Here is a 14,354-nt window from a genome sequence, read left to right as displayed (position 1 = left end):
GCAGTCCCAGAAGCACAAGGGTGGTTTTGGGTTTGTGGGCAGAGAACTTGGGGAGACTCAGAGCTTCCTGGTGTCAAGTCCTATCTGATTTTCCTTTCTGTGCCTATCATGTCATATCTCTAGACTATTTCCATTTTTTTCTTCATTTCGTTCCTACCTCCATCCCTCTTGTCCTCTCTCCAGTCTTGTTCCACACATGCGCCCTCGTCCCCATGGCACTCATTAATGCATTCACATGTTCATTCAGCCATCAAACAGGAATTTGTCAAATGCTTACTGATGTGCTAGACCCAGTGCTGGGCAGTGGGGACACAGGATGACTTGGGTCTTGTCCCCATCGAGCTAATAGCCCAATAAAGAAAAGAACAAGTAATACTCATACACACCGTGCTTAGGGGCACGCTCACAAAATCACAACTGCAGTAAGTTGTGCTTACACAAGGGTGTCCAAGTGCTACAAAAGCATACAACAGGTTGGCCCTGACTTGATGGGGACTTCCTTCAGGAGGCATTGGTTGAGGTAAGCTGAAGTTGCAGAAGGAGGTAACTAGACAGAGGAGGAAGCAGTGTCCCAGGCAGGGACATAGCAAAGACTCCAAAGCTGGGAGAAGAGAGAGAGGGGTCACCAGGAGGAGCTGCAGAGATGATGGTGGCCTACAAGGCCTCAGAAGCCATTTTAAGATCCTGGATCTTATTCTGAGACCCAGTGGGAGCCCATACAGTGTTCAGGGGAATGACATGCTCGGATCTCGGCACTCTGGCTTCTAAGTGGAGGCCACATGGATGGAGCCATGGGGAGGTGGGTGCTGTGGTCCAGGTGGTAGGAGCTTGGAGTAATGGTGGAGGAGGTGGTAGCCTGGTGGTCATGATGGGTATGCAGAGAAATGACTGCAATTGAGCCATAGTTAAGAGGCATCATTTGAAACCATAAGAGACTCTTACTCTAGGAAACAAACTGAGGATTACGGGAAGGGAGGGGAGGGGAAGAGGGGATGGGGTCACTGGGTGATGGGCATTAAGGAGGGTATGTGATGTAATGAGCACTGGATGTTAGATGCAACTGATGAATCACTAAATTCTACCTCTGAAAATAATAATACACTACATGTTAGTTAAATTGATTTTAAATTTTAAAAAAGACATCATCTGCGGGACTTGGTGATGGATTGACTAGTGCCTAGGGAGCAGAGTGCTGAGGATGGCACCTGGATTTCCTTCCGGATCCTGCAGCTTCTTGTTCACTCTGAATGACTGAGGTGTGAGGGTAGAGGGAGGTACAGAAGCTGTGGGCATCTAAGGCATTTTTCAGAGACAGCTGACCGCAGATGGTGCCTGGAGCATCTCGGGAAAAGTGGCTTTCATGTTATCATGGCACTCACTGTTCACACTCTAGTGACACAGCTGAAAACTGTCACTAGATTACTTTGGCTACAGACCTACTTATTCCTGAACAAAACTTTCTGCTGCTTTTGAGCAATAGCTGGCCTTTAAAAATGGCAGAATAAGGCTAGACCTTGAATATTTGAATTCTTGTAATGGTTTCCAAAGCCAGACCTACAAGTTAAGCCACCTGGGTCCAAGAGGAATATATTAGCACTTCCATTTCTCTAGAATTTCAAATGTCTCTCTCTATACACTTATCATCTGTAAAAATTTATTCGTACAAGAACACATACATATAATTTAAAATGGGTAAAATAAACCTATTAGAAGATGGGCTTCAACTGTTTTTTTTTCCAGATGAGAATGTATATCAAAACTGTTTAGAGGCCTCTGCCTGCAAGAGATGATATAAAGGAACCAACCATGTTGGCTTTAACTCCTGGCCTCCTCCACAGCTCCCCACCTCCACCAAGATGGTGACTTCTGGCTCTCTTGCTTTCCCCCTTACCGACCAGCTCCTTGGTGATGAAGCACTGGGGAGAGCATGGTCCAGGCAGTATCTGGAACATTAGATTCCCTCACCTCTTCCGAACATCCCTGGAACCACTACTCGGTGGTCTGAGCTTTGGCCAGGCACATCCTAACTTCTCCTGGCCTCAGTCATAAAACCATAGACTCAGAATAGATATTAAATGACTTTAAGCCTATAGTTCCCAAACCTGGCTACCCATGTTTTTAAACACTCAGTGGTAACTGGATGGAGAATGTGACTCATAGGTCTGGGGTGGGGTCCAGGCATTTGTAATTTTAAAGTACCCCATTGGCGATTTGGAGGCATAGCCAGGTTTGGGAACCAGCGATGTGGGTCAGTTTCTCATCTTGCCCTTGAAGGGAAGACTTGAGGCTCTGGAAAGTACAGAGGACATTCAGGGCGACCAGGAGACAGGCTGAGATCCAGCCGAAATTCTGGAAAATACCAACTTTTTGCCTAGCCTGATGACATACTTTCTATGGTCTTTAAGACTCTAATGAGATATTGGAATATTTATGAAACATCATGAGTTGAATGAATGAAGTACATCAAAAGATGGAATTAAGCCAGCGTGCCCTTGAAGACTCTCTCACACTGGAACAATGGTGGAGAAATCAGAAATCATTCGTACCCACTGACATCACATCATGTCCCTCTTCTTCTAGGGCATCACTGTCCAAAGCAGAAAGGATGTGTCTTGTGATGCTCTTTGGCCTCCGGAGGCCCGGGAAGCCGTGGGCAGGCTTTGCGGCCCAGGGTGTGATGCTACCACTCTATGTCCAGCTGCACAAGCAGGAAAACCTAGGAGTCATTCTTAGTCCTTCTGTCTTTGCCACATCCAATCCATTGTTCAGGATTTTGCCCTTAAAAAGCTCTAATCTGTCAACCTCTGTTTTTCTACTCCAGTGCCCTAGCCAAAGCCACCAGCATTTCTCCCTGGGATGACCATTAGACCCTCCTGCTTCCTGTTTCCCCTCTCCTTGCTGCTTAAAGAGTGACTTTTTCAAATTCGTTTTCAGTGGCTTCTCATTGGGAATGAAGATCAGTTTCCTCGATGTGGTCTGCAGGGCCTGCTGGTGTGAGTCCTGCCTGCCCACCCAGCTTCATTTCAGGCTCTCCTCCTCCCTTCCACTCCTGCTCTGAGAGACAGCCACATGGCTGTTCCTTCAGTTCCCTGAATATCCCACTTACGTCAGTTGTTTGTGTGTGCTCCCATTCGGCGGCTCGTAAGAAAAATGACTCCGCTCACGATTCTGGAGTCTGGCAGTTTGGGCTGGGGTCAGCTAGGTGGTTCTTCTGCTCTTCACCGCACTAGTGGGCTCCTTCACACAGAGGTGGCTTGTCAGTGGCTTGGCTGGAGGTGTCCAATCCAGTTGAGGCCCAAGGCGTGTGAGAGAGGCCAGGCCAGACCCCCTTCACCCCATGGCCCTTCGTCCACAGCTTCTTCACGGTGGCAGACTCAGGATCCCAGTAGGGAGAAAGCGAAAACTGGAAACTCTCCTAAGGCCTGGCAAAACATCGCTTCTAGTGCATTCTACTCATCAGTGCAAGTCCAACCCTAGCCCAGATCCAAGAGGATAGATCCCATCCTTTGGTGGGAGGAGCAAAAAAAGCCACATTAGAAAGGAGTGTGGAGGGGGGATCGTTGCAGCCACCTTGAACACAGCTCGCCCCCCAGGCTCCCTGTACGCAAGGCCACTGCATCTGTGCTGGCTGCCCCTGCACTTAGGCTCTCGTCCACTCTCACCGTACCTGCCCCACATCAGAAATACTTTCTCTGAGCCTACGGTCCACATCCCTTGCTTGAACGCTAGTTTTTCCAGCACTGTGTTGCTTTCCTTCATAGGAATTAGCTCCATTTCTGAGCATGCGTGCATCTACCTGTGAGTATTTAATGTGTTTCCCTTGTAAGATCATCAGCTTCGTGAGAACGAGTGACTTGCCTGTTGACGCTTCCCATGTCATTCTCATGCTAGAAAGTAGGCTCTGTGTGGAATTTCCTGGATGAATCAATGAATTAATACCGTTCCTGGAGTCACCACACCTTCTGGTGGCTGCCTCCCCACTTCCCAACAGTCACCAAGAGCTGTGCCATGGCTTCTCTGCAACCCCTGGGACTGCTCCCATAGCTTGGAATGTGCTGTTTTCCTGGCCCATTTCAGCCCATCAGGAAGGCCTACTGCCCCCCCCCCGCCCCCCGCCAGGGAGGAGCTCCAGGCCTGGAGCACTGTTCCAGGGTGACAGTTCCCTCTCTTTTTCTTTCTTGGCATCAGAGATGTACGAAGTAGTCTTTCATCCCCACCTTCTTGTTCATTTCCCTTTGGTATCATTTCTTCCAGTCTCTGTAGGGCCTTGCCATTTAGGCTGATAAACAGTAGTAGTAGTTCTCCCTGGAATCAGCTGTACGTGGGACACATGCAGCTCTTGCTTATGTCTGGCAGGATAAACTAGATCACTCCCTGTTTAAGGAGCTGCCCTTTTGCTTCCATACCTCTCAGGTAGACTAGGAGGCGAGGTGAATACCAGTCTTCTGGAATAGCCCTCGGCAGCTGCCTTAGTTCACCTGTGGTTGGTTTTTTTCTAAGGTATTCGGTTTACTCTCTTATATGGCTTCGCTTCTACCATCTACACTCAGTGGCCATGGACAGACTCCACACTGACTTACCAATACTTAGGGCCAGCCCACAAGCTCTGCTGTGACCACTCCTGCCAACCTGGAGCAGAGCCTCCTGAGACTTGAGAAACTCAACTCACTGGCTCCTTCCAGTTCCCCTTGCAGTGCCACACCATCAGATGGCTTTGTGTGGCAGGAGGCTAACCTTGACTCCCTTAACAATGACACCCCTAACCTTGAGGGTATCATTGGTACCACTTGGGATCCACTGAGCTCCCCGGGCCTTGTATATACACCATGTCCACCCCACTCACCCTGGCTACGGTGCAAGTCAGAGGCACAAGCTATGGCTGAGGAAATTCTGGAGGACCCGTGACCACTGGAGCTCCCTGCTTGGGGGGGGTCAGAGCTCCAGTGCTTACCAACTAAGGGCCGGCCTTGTGTGGCATGTGCTTAGGTTGTGGTTCTGGCTCACCCACTTACTGACTGTGGATTGTAAACAACTTAATCAACCTCTTGAGTTCTCAGTTTTCCTCATCTGTGAGGATTTCATGAGGAACTTTGTGTTTGGTGCTTGGTAGTAAGGATTTGGTTGGTTCTAGGTTCTGGAGCAGGCCGAGTGAAGACACTCACCTCTGTGTGTGGGGGTGGGGGGGAGGTGTCAGCAGAAGTAGAAGATGGGGGAAGGATAGAGCAGAGGGGAGCTCCCAGGACCTGCTCCAGGACTGGGGCTCTCCCTCAGGGCCCAAGGGATTGGGCTCAGTTTGCCTCCCACACTCACTGAGTATTTACATGTCCTCCTCTTCCTTCCTTCCTTCCTTCCTTCCTTCCTTCCTTCCTTCCTTCCTTCCTTCCTTCCTTCCTTTCCTCCTTCCCTCCTTCCTTCCTTCTCTCTCTCTCTCTCTTTCTTTCACTTTGAATCACCTCTTCCAGACTAGTTTGCAGCTTGAGTGTTTCAGTGACATCATTTTCTGTGTCATTCAAGATGTGATGCTGCTGGTTGCTCATGATTATGACCCTGAATCCAGCCTGAGTCACTGGAGATGACAGGCTGAGGTGTCAACCAAGGCCACACAGGCACAGGATGATAACAGGAGTGTGTTCCAAGCAGAAGGGGTCTGTGATGATGCTACAGGTATCCAGACCAGTGCCCAAACCTGGTGATTCACTCTAAGTTTGCTGGGTCCAGCAGAGGGCTGTACCATCAAGACACTAAATAGCCTGAGAGCTCCTTGCCTCTCCCCTGACCATACAGGAAAGGTTAAGTGGCTCTGAGTTAGTGCCCACTGAGTGTGCCAACTGGTATCCACATAGCAGAGCCCAGGGCAGGAAGCCAGTGACCCTGCCACACAGGGCAGACATGCTGTCCTTGCCTCCCAGCCTGGCACACCATCTCCTACTCTTGTTTAAGAGGCTTGAGATCTGACCTGGCCCCTCAATTTTCTCAGCCCACTCACAGCAAGGAAGGGCATTTGACATCCCTTGTGAGCCTCATCGCACCCCCAGGGGCAATCTGGGACAATTTGGACAATCCTGACCGTGGTCTATCCAGACCTTGATCTGGACAGCTTACAGAAGACTGGCAGCAAGTCAGCATGCCTGTGGGTTCCCTTCCCACCTGGCATTTCCATTCTTGTAACTGGGTTTCTGTTTTCTGCTGAGGCCCTTCATACACCTGCATTGCACTTGTGATCCCTGCTCAGGAACTGGTCTTCATAGAATTCTGCTGTGGCTTGCATCACTCTCCTTAGCTCTTCAAACTGGAATATATCCCTCCCCATCTCTCTGTTGAATTATTTATTTATCTACCCATTTATTTTTATCACAGTTTGTTGAGATAACCACATATCATGACTCACTCATTTAAAGTGTACAGCTCAGGGGATCCCTGGGTGGCGCAGCGGTTTGGCGCCTGCCTTTGGCCCAGGGCACGATCCTGGAGACCCGGGATCGAGTCCCACATCCGGCTCCTGGTGCACGGAGCCTGCTTTTCCCTCTGCCTGTGTCTCTGCCTCTTTCTCTCTCTCTCTGTGACTATCATAAATAAATAAAAATTTTTTTAAAAAGTGTACAGCCCAAAGGTTTTTAGTATATTCAAAGAATCATTCAGCAATCACTTCAATCAGTGTTAGAACATTATTATCACTCTAAAAGGAAACCCCATGCCCACTGGCAGCACCTCAACACCGCCTCGCCCCCCGCCCTAGGCAACCATGTAACTTTTGTACATGTTGTGAGGTGATAATCCGAATTCATTCACTGGCATGTTGTCTGGCACAATTTGTTGAAAAGACTATTTCCCCCCATTGAGTTGTCTTGGTACCCTTGTTGAAAGTCAGTCAGTTATAAATGTGAGAGTTTAATGTGTGAGTTCTAGACCCTCAACTCTAGCCTGTTGTCTGTCCTTATACCTGCATCACACTGTCTTGATTATATTGGCTTTGTGGTACATTTTGAAGTCAGAAGTGGAAGTCCTCCAGCTTTGTTCTTTTCAAGGTTTGTGGGTTTTTGTTTTTGTTTTTGTTTTTGTTTTAGTCTTTTATATTTCCACATGAATTTTAGAATCAGATTGTTAATTTCTGCAAAGACGCCATCTGGGGTTCTGATGGGGATTGTGTTGAATCTTTAAATCAATTTGGGAAATATTGCCATCTTAACAATATTAGGTCCTTGAATCCATGAACTGTCTTTCCATTCATTCCCTGAATCTTGAAACTATCCAATGCTCATACCTGTGCAACTCTATATCTTTGAATATTGCCCACCCTTGGAAATTCAGCCACTGTGTTTTGCCCTGCAAGATCCTTTACCTCTATTCCGCATAGGCCTTTAGCCATATATGCCTCCCTGACTTGGCTTCCTTCCACTGTCAGCAGTGGCCATGCCAACCCATGGTGGTACCTAATAAGTCCCAAATCAAACTACTCTGGACCTCCCATTGTCTACCAGTCTCTTAGCTCACAGTCTCTTCCTTGAAAGTGAGGATGCATGGCTATGGGGAGAAATTTCCTTCTGTATCATTCCCCCCTATGGTGTAGAAATAGAAACAGAAGATAACACACTTCTGGATTTTGCCACCAAATTCAATCAGTAAAGACCCAGTGGTGGTATGCAAACTTGCAAGAGGGTCCCAGCATCCTGGGGTTGGGGGTGGTCTGGGAGACTAAAGGTAGAGTGGCTTGAAGTATTCCAGGGTGGAACATGCAGCATTGTCTGTGCTGACTGGGTCAGCTCACCAGTGCACTCTCATTATGGACAGGATCCTTGTGGCAGGACAGCAACACAGGTCCCTGAAACCTCTTTGTGTCTTCTCTCCCCACCAGGACCAGCAAGTTTATTTCCACAAATGAGTCCTTCCTGACAGTCAGAAATGCTTTGTTTCTCCTGCCTGGGACTGAGGGAAGTTGGTTAGTTCAGCTTTCCCCCACTGCAAGCAGGGCCTTTTGAGCCTGGATGCCTGCCATGCCCATTCAGAGAATGGCAAGTGTCACTTCCCTGGGCTTTTGCATCCCTCAAAGGCAACTGCCATTGTAGCCTTCCACCTGAATATTCCAGCAATCACAAGTGATGTCTTTACATGATAACACTGGGGCAAATGCTTCCAGGAGGCTGGACATCTGTGCTCTTAGGACTCTGAAATAGCACATATTAACAGTGCATAAGTACACCCTTGTACACTTTGTGCTGATGTGAATAAAGATGGTTTGTTTTCCAGTTTGAATTTTCCATCTAGGGCTGCAAGGCTTAGCTTTAGCCAAGTGGGAAAGAAAACCTCCACAGGTGCCAATTGTTCACTACTGAGAACTTAAGAAAACCCATGCATCACCAGGGGGCATCTTAGGTTTAGGGGCCTCTGTTACCCACAGCTCTAGTAAACTAGTAAACTTAGGATATTAAAATATTCTAAACTATTATATCTATTAAAAACACCCCCAAGCCTTTTTTTTGACACATTTTGGTTAGGTTAGGTTAGTCTACAGTGCAGTAACAGACCTACCCTGAAATACAGTAAAATGTATTTCTCATTCATGCTCATGCTAGGTTTCCTGACCATATTGCCTTTGGGCCTTGGGGAGGGACACTGGCCTCTAGGAGTTTCTCTGTTGGTCTGATACAGTCCTTGTGCCTTCAGGTGTGGCTCTGCGGGGGCAGCATGGAGGTCCTGCCTTGCTCACGAGTGGCCCACATCGAGCGGAAGAAGAAGCCCTACAACAGCAACATTGGCTTCTATACCAAGAGGAATGCTCTCCGGGTTGCCGAGGTCTGGATGGATGATTACAAGTCCCATGTGTACATAGCGTGGAACCTGCCACTGGAGGTAGGGCACAGCAGCCCTTCCCCGTCCCCCTGGACCACTGGTCCCTTTAATCAGTTGATGGTTGCTCCCCAGACAGATACTTACACCTGCAAAATTATAAGAGCATTTGGAGGGGGATTCACAGACCTCCAGGTGCTATAACCCCTCCTTCACATGGGAACTGGTACAATAGAAATCTTGAAATCCATTTACAAAGAGTAGAAGGATCTTGTCATGTTACAATAATCCAGATGCCCTACTGCTGGGCCAGCCTTGTATCCAGGAGACTCTCGACCAAGGTTTTTGGTACGAGCTCCGTCATTTGCTCTGACCGTGTACCCTCCCTTGGACCTCCAGCTGCCCCATGACATATGCCCCTACTGTTTATTATCTGACTCTTCAAATCTCCTTTATACTCTGTCCAGAGTATAACCTAAGAAAACTCCTGTATTACTGAAGCCCCGTAAAAGCATTACATAGTGGCTGTGCGCTAGCTTGGTTGGACCCTCTGCTCTGCCACTTACTAGTTCTGCAGTCTTGAACAAATCCATTTATTGCCTCTGTCCCTTATGTTCCTCACCTAAAAATAGCAATAATATCAAGTCCTCCTTCCTAGGATGATCAGGAGAATTAAATCCAAAGTACTTGTATCAGTAGTAAGTATTAAAATACCGAATCTAAGTACTAGCATACTCAGGTTAAGTCCTGAGTGCTAAAATACTCATTATATATACTTAGGTACATAGCACAGTGGGGTGACCAACACCCTGACCCATAGTTGGGTTTATTTCCTCAGTCAGAGTACCTGTAGGTATCTCAGCCGTGCCCTGAGAGAGTCTCCTGGAGTTGTTCCCACTGAGAATTGGCAGCCCCTATGTTTCAAGAGGCTGGAGCTCAGAGCAGCAGAAATGCAGTTGAATATGTGCATGAATCATAGATAAAGAGGATAAAAATGAATTTTTATCATGTTGTTATTGAAATAATGTTCTAAAGCATTGATAGTGCCCTTATGGCTGTATGGCACTTTATAGCTCTTGAGCCAGAAGTGATTTTACACACGATTATTTATATAAACATAAGTAGCACTTGCTGAACACTTACTATGTCCATGACCCTTGGTGAGTTCCTTATTTGCAATATCTCATTTAGCCCCCATAACAACCTCATGACATAGGACATTTCAGCCTCAGTTTCATCATCTGTAAAACTGGGATTGTTAACACTGAGGACAGAGCATAGCAACTATTAAGAGATCAATAAATGCTAGCTTGACATGGACCTGTTCTGATGTCCATTTTACAGATGGGCAAACTGAAGCTCTGGGAGGTTAAACGTGACTAGGTTAAGGTCCTACCCATAACACATGGCAGGGCAGGGATGTGAACTCACACCCGAATTCGACTCGCCCCACAGCTCTGTGGACGTCAACACAATCGGTACTCATTCCTGCTCGTGGGCGAGGAGTTGTGACCTCCTGGCTGTATTACTCGTTCCTAAGAGTTCAAGGCTGCTGGCTCTGTCCCCGCGCTTTGTCCACACAACCTCCCGTCCCTAATGCCAGTGGTACCCTCCGTGCTTTTGGAAAATTGACCGTTCTCTTTCATTATGCCAACCACATTAGAACCAGGAGTTAAAATGTCACTGTCCAGCTTTGCCATTGAATTTTAAAGTCTTACATTGAAGAAGATTTTCCTTTAAAATCACCGTTTGGCTGTTGAAAGAAGAAATCTTGATGAAATAGCGTGAACTCTGCCTGGCTGCCCGCCATGGCACAGACAGCATCCGGGGCCTCCCAGCCGCGGCCATCTTGTGGCGGAGTCTGTGGAGTCATATTTCAGCTACTTTATTTTCCCCTGTTAGCACACAGCAGCCCATTACAGGTTCATTTCTGTAAAAGCAGAGTGAATTATTCATTAGAACATCATTACAAGCTTTGCGATGGAAAATTATTTTCACTTCTGTGTATAATGAACTCCACAAAGCGCCAACAAAGGGAGAAATCATACATGTATGGAGAAGAAAGACAGGAGGTGGTTATAGGCATTTATTTCCTTGTCTAAATCAAATAATTCCTCTAATAATTGCCTCTGAGAGTTGCTGAGGATATGCAGGAGAGACAGAGCTGGGAACAGAGGTTGCCAACATCAGTATGTCCCGGGCTCCCTTTCGCACAGTGTTAAGGATGGTTGACTTTGGGGGCTGTGATCTGCTCTGAGGGGATAGTGGTCTAGCTGGGGCTCTGATCAAGTGAGTCCCTATAAACCGGCAAGCATGCAGGACTTGGGGTTTCTCTCTGATAGTTTCTTCAAAGGCTGCTCGTCCTCTCCTCTGGCCAGAGCTCCCCAGTCACTAATGCCCCTTGCTTCCCTCCTCTTTCAGAATCCAGGAATTGACATAGGTGATGTCTCCGAAAGAAGAGCCTTAAGGAAAAGTTTAAAGTGTAAGAATTTCCAGTGGTACCTGGACCACGTTTACCCAGAAATGAGAAGATACAATAACACCATTGCATACGGGGAGGTAATTAAGACTATACATGCTCTCAGCTTGGATAGCTTTACAGTAGGCCGGGCGACTGCTTTGATGGGGAAAAATAGAGAACAGAGTCATTCATTCACTCACTCATTCATTCATTCATTCATTCAAGAGTGGTTTTTGGAGGTATAGGACCTGACTGCAAGACTGTCACCAACTGGTGGGGGGCAATGTAATAAATGTTACAGTGGAAGCGTGGACCAGAGTCTCTGGTGGCCTGTTTTCCTAGGGATGTGGTGTGCATGGTCAGTTCTGTTTGGGACATTTTGATTTTGAGGTCCCTGGGACCTGTAAGTGAGACCTTGAACAGGAAGTTGGCTAGAAAGACAGGCAATGACTGGAGCTGTCCATCACTTAGTGCTGGGGGCCAGAGCCACTTGCCACCAACAAAAGGGGAGATGCTCTTAAATTGTCTATGATGAGATGACACATTGCCTCTCTAAACATTAGAACACATTAACTTTTCTCTTATTGCAAATATTATTGTATTATATCATATTACAAATAAATATGCATTTTAGAAAATTTTGAAAGTAATAATAATAGCAGTCAATACTTAGGATGTGCCGGGCACCATTCTAAGTGCTTTCCATGTATGAAATCATTCTACTCTCTCTTTATGAGGTAGAAGTATTATTTCCATTTTGTTGATAAAGAAGTTAAAACTTAGATGAATTAAATAAATTACCTAAGGTCTCAACCTATAAGCTATGAAGCCAGCCTTGAATGTAGGCATTCCAATTTCATAGATAATACGTACATTTTGATATATGGTCTTCACTCTCTGTGTAGGTGTATTATAAATAATACAAATATAAATAAATATATTTTAATATACACACATATATGTTCTTTTTATAAACACTTCTGTATCTATGTATTACTAAAGCCATGGTATCCACAGGTGTAATAATTTGAAATAATGTTATATGAAGAGTATTTTCCTATGTCATTTCTGCAGCATTAATAATAACTATATGATGTCGTTTCCGCAGCATTATAATAACTATTACGATACCTTTGTGTATGATGTATTTTGCTTGAAAATATAGACATTTATGCTGTTTCCATTTTTAAAATATCGCAAGCACCACTGCTGAGAACATGCTTGTATATAAGCCTTGTTGCTTCCTTGAGTTGTATGTTTGGACGAGGAATCTATGGCACAGAGTCAGGTTAGGGCACAGGCAGCCAGATGCGCCGGATCCAGTGGAGATACCCCACTAGTTCCAGCATTTGGACTTCACCGACTGTTTGCAGCTGCTCTGTGACAACCAGCCGGAAGCTAAGAAGGCTCTCTTTGACTTAGAGTGTTTCTTTTTTCTATAAATGTATATTTTCCTACTTTATGCCTGATGCCTTTTATAGGAAGTAAATCAGCTCCAGGTTAAACCATCAGGGTGTGGGTGAGGTGTCCATCCTGAGCTGGAATCTGGGATGGGAAGCATGTGTCTTGCGGGGGCAGTCTATATAACGATTAGGGGCCTATTAAGACTGAATCCATGGCGCAGGGCTGTAGGGAAGATTTAGGACAGTAGCTGGCACCCGGCTGTAACTGCTAACAGGTCCAAACTGCCTTATCTTTTCTTCTTCCAAACAAAAGCATGGTTTTGGGGTTTTTTGATTATCAAAGTAAGATCAAACAAAAGGAGTCCTCAAGAAACAACAAGCAGTGAATGGATTATTCGTAAGACAATTGGGTGAATTGCCTAGCTCTTTGGAAAAGAAAACAGTTTAGATTCTTACATATCCTGAAGTGTATTTCGGATGAACTATAGCGTTAAATGCAAGAAAAGAAACTGTAACAGAACCATACGGAAATGCATGTGCATCTGATCTCTGAAAGGGCCAGAGCTTTCTAAGAATGAAAACCCTGAAAGAAAATGCAAAGGAAATGGATAATGGACCTGAGCTTATAAATATTAAAATAACCTATATATCAACTGAATAGAGAAACAGTATGCCAAAGTAGAAGTATATATACCATAAATAGTATAGATTAATGGATACTATAATTAATATATAATGAGCTCTGTGAATGGTTTTAAATTTTAATAATTAATTTAAATAAGAAAATAAAACATCCCCAAAGAAAAATCAAGTAGAAGAGAAAAATACAAATGATTGGAAAACACATGAAAAATTTTCATGGATTTCATCATCAAAGAAATTAAAATACATTTTAAAATACATTGAGGTAGCTTCTTTGCTTCTACCAAATAAACAAAAATTCGTTTTTGGAACATATTTTGGACCTCTGCCAGCAAGATCTTGGTTATATGAAAAGCCGCAAATCCTCTGGTGAGAGTGTAAATTGAAACAAGCTTTGTAAAAAGCAATTTGAACCACATGTATTAAAAGGCTTAATGATAGTCACACTTTCATCTCCACTCTTATCCGAAGCAAATAATTTGAAATGAGGACAAAGATTTGAGAGTAATTATTCATCTCAGTGACTTTTTTTTGGACCAAAAATGTTGAATCTAATTTGAAGTTTAGTTAAATATACCATTTTACTGGTTTGAAATATCTTGCAGCCATTTTAAAAGGTGTATACAAAAATTTAAGGACATGAAAAAAATGTTGATATAATTCTTCAGAAGAAAGGGTCAAGGGGACACCAGGGGCGTTCAGTCAGTTGAGCGTCTGACTCTTGATTTCCACTCAGGTCGTCATCTCAGGGTTGTGAGATCGAGTCCTGCTTTGGGCTCCACACTAGGCATGGAATCTGCCTGAGATTCTCACTCGCCCTCTCCCTCTGCCCCCTCCCTGCCTGCTTGAGCACATGGATTCTCTCTCTCTCTCTCTCTCTCTCTCTCTCTCTCTCCTGTCTTAAAAAAAAAGTCAGAATTATAAAATTGAGTTGGCTGCTATTTTAGATTGAATTCAAGTGGGAAAATAGCAATGGGGAAATGGTGATGATGACTGTAGTTACCTCCAAATAGTGAGACAGGCAGTCTTTGTAGGGGTACTTTGTCATGTTTTCCCATTTTTTG

At 45.3% G+C, this 14,354-nt stretch overlaps 1 protein-coding gene across 2 annotated transcripts in view; it reads left to right on the top strand.

The window, feature by feature from the left end:
- GALNT17 (polypeptide N-acetylgalactosaminyltransferase 17) overlaps positions 1 to 14,354 on the top strand; it is a 432,211-nt gene that overhangs the window by 386,969 nt on the left and 30,888 nt on the right. For both annotated transcript variants that reach the window (XM_025425743.3, XM_049111043.1), the window contains 2 exons: positions 8,662 to 8,847; positions 11,206 to 11,343. In XM_025425743.3, the coding sequence (XP_025281528.1) occupies positions 8,662 to 8,847; positions 11,206 to 11,343 (324 nt within the window). The remainder of the gene's footprint in view (positions 1 to 8,661; positions 8,848 to 11,205; positions 11,344 to 14,354) is intronic.

The sequence above is a fragment of the Canis lupus genome, chromosome 6, assembly GCF_003254725.2.
Source record: "Canis lupus dingo isolate Sandy chromosome 6, ASM325472v2, whole genome shotgun sequence".
In the NCBI taxonomy this organism is placed as follows: domain Eukaryota; kingdom Metazoa; phylum Chordata; class Mammalia; order Carnivora; family Canidae; genus Canis; species Canis lupus.
This window is presented reverse-complemented; position numbering and strand designations above follow the sequence as displayed.